The 11,948-nt window shown below is 39.4% G+C and overlaps 1 protein-coding gene across 4 annotated transcripts in view; it reads right to left on the bottom strand.

Annotated features, from left to right (window-relative positions):
- Positions 1-11,948, bottom strand: part of SHANK2 (SH3 and multiple ankyrin repeat domains 2) — a 339,413-nt gene that overhangs the window by 194,247 nt on the left and 133,218 nt on the right. For all 4 annotated transcript variants that reach the window (XM_051776895.1, XM_051776897.1, XM_051776898.1 and 1 more), the window contains one exon: positions 7,885-8,054. In XM_051776895.1, the coding sequence (XP_051632855.1) occupies positions 7,885-8,054 (170 nt within the window). The remainder of the gene's footprint in view (positions 1-7,884; positions 8,055-11,948) is intronic.

Genomic DNA, 11,948 nt, shown 5'->3' on the forward strand with positions numbered 1-11,948 from the left:
TCCAAATGACAATCTCTGCAAGAATACTTATTTCAATGATAAAACCAATTTTGCTTATAACAGCCCCTGAAGTATCTACAACTTAAAAATATATGCTTTTCACCTTGAGTTGTAATGGCAACTTTTTCCTAAGTATAGGTAGAAATTTAAACAAAAATTCAATGTTTGATCTATTTTTGCTGCATTTACTACCAGGTAAATCAAAAACACTATTGAGACAAGAACTTCCAGGTGACAGTTCTTAATCTTGTCTCTTAAAGAGAGACAGTTTTCTTACTCTGTTTCTTTCTCTAACTCCACTTGTTCCTGATAGCAATTCCTCCCTCCCTGCCTGTAATTAATGATGGGCAGGATCTGGCTGACCAGTTCTGGCTCCCAAAGACTTCAGAGAGACTGACATATCTTGGGGTCAGCGCAGCAGGACTGGGGTGGAAATCCTTGCCTATCACCCTGATGACAACCATTTTAAGTGCTCCAGCAGGCAAAAAAGTGACTGTGCCCCAGCTACCATATAGGAAATGTTCTTGTGCAGCCCATGTACAATCTGGAAGGAAAACCTCTTGTATCTGTAGTTAATGATTCTGTCTAATTGACCTGAGCAGTCGGATTGGACTGTGGCTCCACAGATGGTTCTTTTCGTGCAGAAGGAAATTCAGCAGTTCTTTCCCACCTTGGGCTATGGAATCTCACAGAGAAAACAAATTAGGGAAATAACAGACAGAAAATACTCCTCACCTTTTGAATTTACATTTAACTCCCAGTTTTGCTTCCAAAACAAAAGTGTGATCCAAATGTGCCTTCAAGGAGTTAACCTTTGGTGTAATCCAAGTGATTCTGCTGTTTACCTGAAAAACTGCCTTACCCACTTTACCCAAAATCATCCAACTTCTCCCAGGTGTCTCAGTGCCATACTCTAAGCCCATCTGCACATCTCCTGCCTGTGTCCTGTCAGTCTCAGGTTTTGGGTGCCTGTTACTAGCCCAAACCACGGTGGCCATAGTCAGTCAGACTAGATCCTGACTTAAAACAGCTTTTCATCTTTTATCATCCCTAATTTCTCAAGAAAGGGATGGTGTTAACAAGCACCATTCAGGAAGAAGACCTTGGGATGAGAAGACAACAGTGACTACTAACAGAGGCAACCTAAGTGACTACTAACAGAGCACTCACTACATCACATTACTACAAACACAGTAATCTGCACATAACCCTCTAAATCTGAGGAAATAGAGCTCAATTGAAATAGAACCAAGTGAGCTATGCTGTTCAACATTTGGCCCTGTGGGGTTTTTTTCCCTTTTTTATCTTTGCCAACAACTTTCTATGAATATTGTCTTTTCCTTATTGTTTAGGTGTCTGTTAAAATAGTTTTGAGGAAGTGAAGAAGAGAGAAAAAGAGGATAAGAAGCAAATCTTGTACACTGATTTGAATTTTGATCAGAAATTCAAATCAAGTATTACAGAAATCCATCTGTTTGTAACGTTCATCACCATCTCTTTTGAGGAAAGTGCAGACAGAGTCAAATTTGCTTTTCCTCACTGTGATGCACAAACTTCAGATCAGGAGGATGCAGAGCAGAGAGAATTAATTGAGAGGAGGTCCCAAACCAGCTTACATGTAGAGCCTGTACTATTATGTTGGACTATGTTAGTGCACTCATATGACATTCACAGCTTCTGGTACTCTGTCTCCTAAATATTTCAGGCCAGTTGCTGACTACTCGAGAAAGGTTGTCTTAAAGTAGCCAAGAGTGAAGACAACAGGGATTTGTGGATGCTTTTACATCCTAATCACTTCCTCACAGCCTTGACAGCAAAGCCAGCTCTCCTGCTGGAGCAGGAGCAAGGCCATGTCTTTGTTACAACACTGATAGCACTACTCTTTCCTGCTCTTCAGGTACAAGTAACTTGAAGAAATGAGTTGGGATATTATCTGTGACAAGTCATAATTTATTGTGTTATGAATTTAAATCAAACCAATCAAGTCGGGAGACAGTAAGGAAGCAAAACAGACCAATGGATCTGGATAAGATTAGTATTCCACTTTATATTCATTTCACCCTTCACATGAAAGAGCAGCAAATCAATACCTATGCAAACCTCTTAGGTTAAATTTTGCTGCCATGCTTATCCACACAAGGTACAAAATGCTCTTGAAGAAACAAAATAGCATTCCTGAGGCTCTCCCCTTTCCAGGATTTTATTTACTAAACTAACAAGCACAAAAGCCTGGGAGACCAACTTCCCTTCTGCCCACAGGCACTGCCTGTTGGCAGTATCTTCGAGCACAGCAGGGGTTTAATAATCTTTCTTTTTCAAAATGACTTACAAGTAGATTTCATGAGAAATGAAAATGTTAGTGATATATTTGGATTGCCCTACTGGCTGAGATCATGCTGAAATAAAAGCAGTGTCACAAGGGTCAATATTTCTAATGCTGAGAACTACTAACTTCCTGCCCAGAACAGATGCTTGAATCACTGCTACTGAATTACTACTGTTTCTCTGACCCTAAGGAGTGTAGTTCAGAGCAGATCTTGGTTGTGGTAAACTCTTCTCTGATGTGCGGACTGTGCCTGCACAGGAGGCATCTCACAAGGTTCATGAAAAGGTCTGTTGGAGCATATTTGAGATACTGAAATAACTCCCCATTTTTCTAGATACTAAGCACTAGAAAAGTTTAATCACAGTAAGAGCGAAAGAAACTGAACATTTCCCAAAACTAGCCTGTATTCTGTTTGGCTCCCAAGTGAAACACAGGAGGTAGCAATATCAGGGCAGAAAACAAAAATTTAGAGATGGACAAATTATACTGTAAGCAGGTTGAGGGAGAGGGATATCTCCCCCTCTGCTCTGCTCTCCTGAGACTCCACCCGGACTGCTGGCATCCAGGTCTGGAGTCCTCAGTACAAGAAAGACATGGACCTGTTAGAGCAGGTGCAGGGGAGGCCGTGAAGGTGCTCAGAGGGCTGGAGCACCTCTGCTGTGGAGACAGGCTGAGAGAGTTGGGGTTGTTCAGCCTGGAAAAAAGAAGGGGCTGGGGAAATCTCATTGCAGCCTGTCAGTACCTAAAGAGAGCTTATATAAGAGAGGGAAAGTCATATAAGAGAATTATAGAATGGTTTGGATTGGAAGAGGACCTTTTTCCACAGGGAGATAGTGACAGGACAAGGGGCAATGGCTTCAAACTGACAGAGGGTGGATTTAGATTGCATATTAAGACGAAATTCTTCCCTGTGAGGGTGGTGAGCTACTGGAACTGTTTGCCCAGAGGGGCTGTGGCTGCCCCATCTCTGGAAGTGTTCCAGGCCAGGTTGGACAGGGCTTGGAGCAACCTGGGCTAGTGGAAGGTGTCCCTGCCCAAGGGGGGGGGGGGGGGGGAGAAACTAAGTGGTCTTTAAGGTCCCCTCCAATCCAAACCATTCTATAAAAAAAACAAACTGTGAGCAGGGTGAGACTTCAGAAGCTCTCAAAGCATTTGAATCAGGCAACCATGCAGGTTCTTTCTTTCTAGGTCAGTGAAGGATAATTCATATGCATTTCAGGTATGTTTTAATATAAAACATTTTGATTGTTTTGTTTGCAGGTGACCAGAGACTGTCTGAATCATGTTGACTGGCACCTGGAACTCAGACCTGTTACCTTCCCAACAAGATGGGCAGATTAGAAACACAGGTGACCTTCTCAAGGATGCACAGATACTTCTCTATTGCTTTATCTCCATGGCAAAGAAAACTGTTAATTCTATTCTCACAAAGAACTTTAGAGCATTGCATTCTCTTCATGCCTCTGAGTTTTGTCATAAAAGAGACCACTTGATTTCCACTGTAAAAGTTCAATTTAGGAATGTGAAAGCTGATTTAAATTCATTTTACAGATACTTGTTATACATGTGTGTGCATTTGGACTGGGACAGATTTGTTGCTATGGACTTTTACACATAGAATGAAGAAAGAAACAAAATAAATTAAAAATGTTTCTGTGAGGAATAAAACTTCATTTATGTGAAAACATAAGATTAGGAGAGTTCTGGTACAAACAAAGATATCAGATTTATTTTTACAACAGCTATGGCTCTTTTCTCAAGAGTGGAGACACACAAATGATGTCAGTGTGTATGACTAACAACTAAAAATAAAGCAGGTATTTTGGTACAGGCTACGTAATATCCTATTAATACAAGACAGTTTTAGTTTAAAACCAATGTTTAGTTTACATTTTCTTTGAACCTTGCCCATTCACAGATTTCTCTGAGCAGCTTCCTTGTATCACATACTGTGAACTATTGTCACTCATGCACTTCTACCAGTTTTAGAAAGGAAGAAAAAAACCTGCTTCCTCTCCATCTGATGAAAACACTTTTCATCAAGAGTCTAGGAATCCATCCCTCTCTCTGTGACCCTTCTAATTCTGCCAAGTCAAAAAAGAAAATCCATAAAAACATTTCCCAGCTAATCCCTTTCTCTAATATGTTGTTCTGGTTTTTATCCCTATAATAAATGCCTTGCTACATCTTTACTGTGATTAGTCTCATGGGATGAACACGTGATGAACATCTCCCCGGGGGTCAGACTAAACATGGGTCAGAACCCCACAGCAAGTACCAAAACACACTTGAATTCCCCAAAACAATCCAAGAAGGCAGGACTTTGGCATCAGTGTATTATAAGAACAGTGCAGTTACCAATTTGGAAGAGGAGAGGGGCTAAGACAAAGCTTTTGTTTTTCAAATGTGAGGAGAAAGTGTTTCCAAAGGGACGAAAAATTGAATTCCATGGGGTTTATTGTTCTTTCATTCCTTCCAAGCACTGCACACAGCAAGTTGATTCTCTGGGTAACCTGTGCCAGGGCCTCACCACCTCCACAGGAGTGAATTTCTTCCTAAAATCTAGTCCAAATCTACCATCTTTCAGCTTAAACCCATTCCCCCTTGTCCTATCACTACACTTATTCTCTATAAATAATTACATTTTTATTGAAACAGGGACAGGAATCCAGGTTTAACTGGACCTGGATTTTTGACACAAATGCTAGGTTTGAGTGGCTTCTTCAACACTGTTACACAACTGAGACCTTTTTAAAGTATCACTGTCTTTTTGCCTGAACTCTTTGTTCTCTACATTACCTTGCTGTGTCCATTCTGACATATTTTTTTGTGGCAACTGAGGAATCATTGACATGGTAACATAAAATAGGATTAAATCTTGTTCTGGAAGTTTCTCCTTTGATAGCACTGAGAGTGTCATACAGTGTCCCAGCCCTGCCATGCAAACAGCCTTAAATTATGTTTCACAAGATTTAATCCTAAGCACTAGCTCTGAAATTCTCTATATAGACTTGTTCTTTTTCCAAACTCCCTAAAAGGAGGCTGACATCTATAGAAACCTCACTAGGCTTTGCTTCAGCAAAGTTCTCTAAAATGATTTAAAACAAACATACCTTGAAAAGCTAGACCTCTACCAGATTTTAATTCTAAGTGCAAACCATATTCTTAAAGCTGAAAAAATAACTGCTGCAGGGATGATTTGATGTTGGATGAGCATGTCCCCCTTTTGTTAACAGTAATAATTAATTTATAGGTTTTCTTCCATAAGCTTACAATTTTCCCAGAAATAATAATAATAATAATAAAAAACAGCCATAATCTCATTTTCTATTTCAGCATTTTGACATCCATTGGTTGCTGCCCCCACAAAAATCATTGGTCTCACACTTAGAACAAACCACAGTAAGAAAATTTGAAAGGTGGACTAATTATAACAACTTAGAACCAAGGGATTCTGAATTAACTTTTTTAAAATATTAAACTCTTCCTTGAAATTGAATTTAAACTCCTTATTCTTGGGATATTTTTGCATATAATAGTCTCAAATCCCAATGCAAACCAGCAGCCAGATGATGAATGACTAAAAAATTCAACATCCTAAGCAAGTTGTTACAATATTTCCTCTTTTGCCAGGACACACAGTTTCTATCTTGTCTTTCTCCAGAACTGCCTGGAGTGTCTATTGTCTTATTCCAGTGAGAAGAATCTATGTTGATCTTACATCCTCTACAGAACAAAAATATTCCTACATAAATCCAATAAGAACACCTCTGTGTACAAGATCCCCCAAAGAATAGATGATGGTGCTCAACAGCACTCATTCTTTGTCTTTTGACTCTTCCTAGATCCCTATAGACACACTCAGAAAGTTATTTACTACCACTCATGGCCCCCAAAATTTCATCCTTTATAGGTACTGGCAAAGCTCTGGGGTGTGCTTAAGTCTCTCTTTTTTTTTAAATCATTTTTTTCATTTTCATGTAACTGCCCAACAAGCATCTTTCTCAACTGCCTTGCTCCTTCACCCTTCCAGTGAGAACTCCAAACTCTACACAGAAGACCCCAGACCTTCCCATTTTAACCCAAGAGCCAGTGTTCTTTTGTAGAGGTGTGAAAACATCACATTTGCTTTTAATTTGCTTTATATTATTGCATGAAACTTACTCATAATGTAACTTTACCTCTCTCTAGATCATATCCATTCCTTTGACACCTGAAGGCTTTTAGGAAGTTATTCTGCATTACTTGTCTTGCATTTATTCTCACACACTGTATGCCTGCAAAGCTGGTTCCCAAACATTCAAAGCTGTCAAATTTGATATTTGGCATTCCCAAACAATTCCACAACCTCAGAGTTTGCCTTCTACTTGACTCTAGCCTAGATAACTTCCATTAATTGGGAAATTATAATCACTACTTCCTACTTGATCAGGGAACAATCTTGAGAACAGCAAAATTATCTTTTCAGCCCTACAGACTCTAAGTTTAACCTTCCTCCTTCATTCTTGCAAATAAAATGAATCTTGCACATGTATTACCTTCAAGTGCAGTGTTCTTCAGAGTTCTGTCCTACACCTTCTGAGTTAACAAAAATTATTAAACCCACAAACACTTCAGAATCAGTACATCCAAAAATAAAAATGCAAAAATACCTTCTAATGGCTCCCTAGTTTTTTTCCAACTACTCTTTGCAGGCTCAAGGGAGGAGGTATTTGAAGTTTTCCTTTGTGAGATAAGTAGTTTCCATTGCACAAAAATTTGCAGGAGCTTAACACTTTTATTTAGGACACTGAATTTATTCCCTTTTGTTTGATTTCCATAACTGTTGTTTGATTTGCATGGCTTGAAAAAGTCTTTTTTATTCCATGACTAGTTTTACCTGGACGTGCAAAATCAGAGCTGAAGTTGCATCACACCTCACCCTCAGGAAGGTGAGTCCTGTACACCACATCACCCACTTTCTCATCTGTATGTGGATGTACTTACTGCCTTCAAAATAATAACGCAAAGTTTGGCCTTGATGTAAGTACAGTCTTAGCTGGGGAAGAGCCCCAGTGGACAGAAATTAAACATGCACCACCACGCTTCCTCCACAAAACGTTTACACTAGATTCTACCTACCTACTTATACGGAGTCTCACGAGAGGACATTTTCTACTTAGCCAATAAATTGTTCCATGAGGAAAGGGCTTAAAACAGAGCTGCTCTTATCCCTGTTTCCTTCCTGATGTGTTTAGAAAGCTAACATGTTTACAGCCTTTCAAAGCCCCGGAGTGGTCGTTCTGTAATGACTACAGAAGTATATTACATGCTCTGGGTAAGAGACAATGCTGCTATTACTGTACAAACTTCTGATTTTTAGGAGGACTTTAAAGTTAAAATGGTGGCTAAATATGCATTGGTTCTAAAACACAGCTAGGAGCAAAATACCCTGTAAAGAAACAAATGCATAAAAGCATTTCTACTGAATAGGTTATTTTCCCCCAAAATAGAATTTTGTTATAAAATTTCCATCTAGTAGAAGAAAAATGCATATTCAAAATTAACTAGGTACTCACCTTTGACTCTGTCTCCTTTGTGCAGGTGAATTTCCCCTTCCCCTTGAGGTTGATATGGCTTTACTACAATAAAAAGTCTTCCAGGAACAGCACTGTAAAGCTTCCGTTTGGGACCCTGATAATCCAAGGCAGACAGTGTATCCTTGTTGGCACTAGGACTGTAAATGGCACTGGAAATTGAAATTAAACATCATTAACAGCTTATTTAAAATGGGAAAGTTAATCATTTACCATCACTTAGCAGGATTGAATTAAGCAAATTAATTGTCTTCCAGTGAGACACCTAACTCTTCAAAAAAAATACAGGGTTTTCATGCCAAACAGAAGCTTTTAATGGTTGCAACCTTTCAATATGAAACATGATCAACATCCGCCTGACCATAATGTCCTGGAACAGAAAATACACAATATTAAAGTTTTTAGTTTTTCTTCAAATTAAGCTTGCACATTCATAGAGCCCAATGAAATTTAAAATTTATATGCAAATCATACATTACCAGAACCTCCATTTGTCAGAATGACTTGAAAACCTCAGTATTTACAATTATTGTTGGGAATGGATATCTTTGAGTGAACAAGTGAGAGAACTGAATTATTAACTAAACGGATTGAATAATCAAGTTACTTCATCACTCCAAAGCCTGGAGCTAAATTTAGACCTTCACAAAGCATGGTGCTTATGGCAAATATTCTCCAAAATATCACTTTTTCTTGATGGCAAACACTAACTCACTCAATGACTTCAGAACAAGCCACAGCTCATCAACCAACACACTTACGGTATATAAAGAAGAAATTATTGAAAGGTGGTGAAAAATGTATAAGATCATTACCAAACCTCTAGAAAAACAAATGAACTGTCAAAAATATACAAAAAGAGGCAAATATTAAAGAGAGTGGGAAACCTATAGGAGATAACATAACAAACTTGCAGTACACTGCTATTCAACTTCAAAAAACCCAACATTAAAACTTGAGGTCTTACACGTAAAGTCCAAAACCAGAAAATATTCATGAGAAAGGAAAATGTTAATAAAGATTTGAAGGGGAAAAATAGTATAACAAAGGAAGAAGGCTCATTTCATGGTGATTTAGCATTTTAACACTCTGCTTCCTTTCTTGTAAGAAAATATCTCAAACTGCTTTAAGTAAAATGAAATAAAAGGGCTAGAGTTTGCTGGGTTTTCACCCTTTTTGGTTTTTTTAACCAATTTCCTACCAAAATAGTAGTCAATAAGTCGGTGAGTACAGAAGAACCCAAACACAGTGAATCTTTCCTATCAGGAACACTTCCATTTTCCTGCTGTAACTTCTTCACCGTTTGGAATAGGATCCCCATTTCATCTAGTTCTGTTCTTCCATTACTGTGAAGAGGTGCTAATAATGATACTTAGGAGTTTAACAGTGAGTTCTGGTTGCATATCTATGAAGGATTTTGCATCAGAAACCTCAGTCAACTCTCACAGTCGTTTAAAGAAAGACTGGGAAAGATGTCATTTGGTTTTCAGTTCTTTGCTCTTTTTCCTTGTAAGTGAAGGAACATTCATCGCCATAAAAAAATCCAGATCTATAAACTGTTGCTACACATCCCATTTCCACTTGCATCAAGCTGTGTTTCTGCCTCGTCTGGTAGCAGCTATTCACAATGTTTTCTCCCTGCATCTACTTTAACTGCTATCACAGAAGATACATTCATTTTCTCTCTTACTGAAGGAGAAAAGGGAAATGACACATTTAACCCACACAATGAATGCATAACTTCTCATGCAACAGGCCCACTAATGGAAATCAGGGCTGCAGGGTAGAGGATTTTTTAAAATAAACAATCTTTCCTCTCCCTTCTTTTCATCTGCTTGGGTTCCAAACCCAGCAAATCCCATGCTAGGAAGAGCAGGAGAAGGATGCAGAGATTTCAGATGATGTGTGGACATGTTCCCCTCTCTCCCAGAAGAAGGTGGCCATCCTTGACAGCTCATCCCTGGTTGAGACTGTCTTGGAACCTCCCTTCATAATCACTGTGGGACACATTCCACAGGAAGGGCATTCATTCCTTTGCCTCCCCATCCCACTACACAATCAGTTTGCTATGAAAAGCAACAGCCTCATGAGAATCATATAACAGTTTGGGTTGGAAGGACCTTAAAGGTCATTGCAAGCCCCCTGCCATGGGCAGGGACACCTTCCACTAGATCAGGTTACTCCAAGCCTCGTCCAACCTGGCCTTGGACACTTCCAGGGATGGGGCAGCCACAGCTTCTCCAGGAAACCTGTGCCAGGGTCTCACCAACCTCTCAGGGAAGAATTTTTTCCTGATATCTAATGTAAATCTCTTCTCTTTTCACTTGAGAAGATGAAACACCTGAGCCACACAGGCTGCAAAGATCACATGAATTCCTTCCAGCATCGCTTTCCACAGCACAAACGCCAAAAACCTCATTAACCCTTTGTCAAACTCTGACCTTCTCCATTACTCTGCCCCTTCTGGCTGCTCCTGTTCCACAACCCAACCTACTGCTATGTCAAAAAGGGCTTTTTCATCTCACGGGAGCAACAGCTTTATGGTGAATGTTATTATTTGCAAATAATAAGCAGAGACAGCAACAATTCCCACATTTAGCTGACTGTAAGTAGGTGGTCATGCAGTTAAACAAAATCTGTGAGGAAAGTCATGCAAGGTGCCATTCATGACTGCAAAACAGGCCTGTGGCAAGAAAAGGCATTATATGTAGGAAAAATTATATATAAAATCCTTTTAGTTGTTAAATTTAGAGAGTCTCCAGCTCTCCTCTCAGTACTTGCACATACTCTGGACTCCTCTGAAACAAGTCTTGATGGCACATCGAAACTGTAGTTGTGATACTGATGCACTAGGAGGAAGATCAAAATTTTATTTCCACAAACTCTCAGGTATTAAATTGGTTTCCACCAGCATTTGTGCTCGTTTTCAGGAAGGGAAGAGGAAAGCGGTTGAATAAAATCAAAGCAAAAAAATGTTTACTCAGTCAAAAAAATTTCTAACTGTTACCCCCACCTCAAAGGATTGACTATATTTCTAGAATTTGAAGTGTGTCATCCCAGGAATATAGACGAAAAGGCTCTTTTTATCCCTTCCAGCTGAAATAATCATTGACTCCTAGGTAAAACCTCCCACTCTGGTGGCATCAGTATAATCCAGTGGAATACAAAAGCTCGTTCTCTGAAAAGCACCTCATGGCCGTCACCTCACCCAGTTGAATTCTCATTACAAACTGGTTTTTAGCTGATATTGGGCTCTGTGAGGAAACACCATCCAAATTGCACCCAAATTGCACCCAAATGAGCTTTAGCCACTATTGTAACATACAACAAAGATGAGTTTGCTGCATGAAAACACTGGCATAAGAAATTCATATCCCATTCCTTCCATTTCGTTTCAGTCTTTCTTCCACTTCAGACAACTTTGTTTTACAATGCACCATTATTTCCCCCCTCCAGCAGCATTGTTACTATCACAAATAGTGCTTGCCAGTTTGAATGCCTATGGCCAAGGAGAGAAGAAGAATGTGCAAGGTAATAGAGACAGTGTGAACTACATGACATTTTGTTTTACTGACTTGAAAACTCCAGTGAAGATCCATTACACCTACAAATGACAAAGGGAAACCAACAGCTGCATTTCTTGACAATGCTCGAGTCCTTTTCTACTCTGAACAGTGGATTTCTTTTTAATACTAGGAAACAAGACAGATAAAGTCTGATATTTTAAATGACTGGTGAGTTAAATGTGTTTAGTCAAAACATGTAAGCTTCAACTCTCCCTCAGTGCTCAGTTCTAATACCTTCACTGTGGCAGCTCTACACTTTAACATCCCTCATCCTGGTGAAGCCCCATCTCTTGCACACTTGGCAGATGGAGTTCCTGAGTCAAAGTGAAGCTGTAATTGCCTCCTCACAATGAGGGCAGTGGCTTCTCAAAGCTGCAGCTCCCATTTAAGATCAAAACTCAGACTCAGTCCTCTGTGTTATTATATTACTTAAAAAACACATGACTCTAATTAGTCAGGATTTGCTCTCCAGTGGGACGT

The sequence above is a fragment of the Manacus candei genome, unplaced genomic scaffold, assembly GCF_025592945.1.
Source record: "Manacus candei isolate 608988 ecotype Guabito, Panama unplaced genomic scaffold, ASM2559294v1 h1tg000009l, whole genome shotgun sequence".
NCBI classification, from domain to species: domain Eukaryota; kingdom Metazoa; phylum Chordata; class Aves; order Passeriformes; family Pipridae; genus Manacus; species Manacus candei.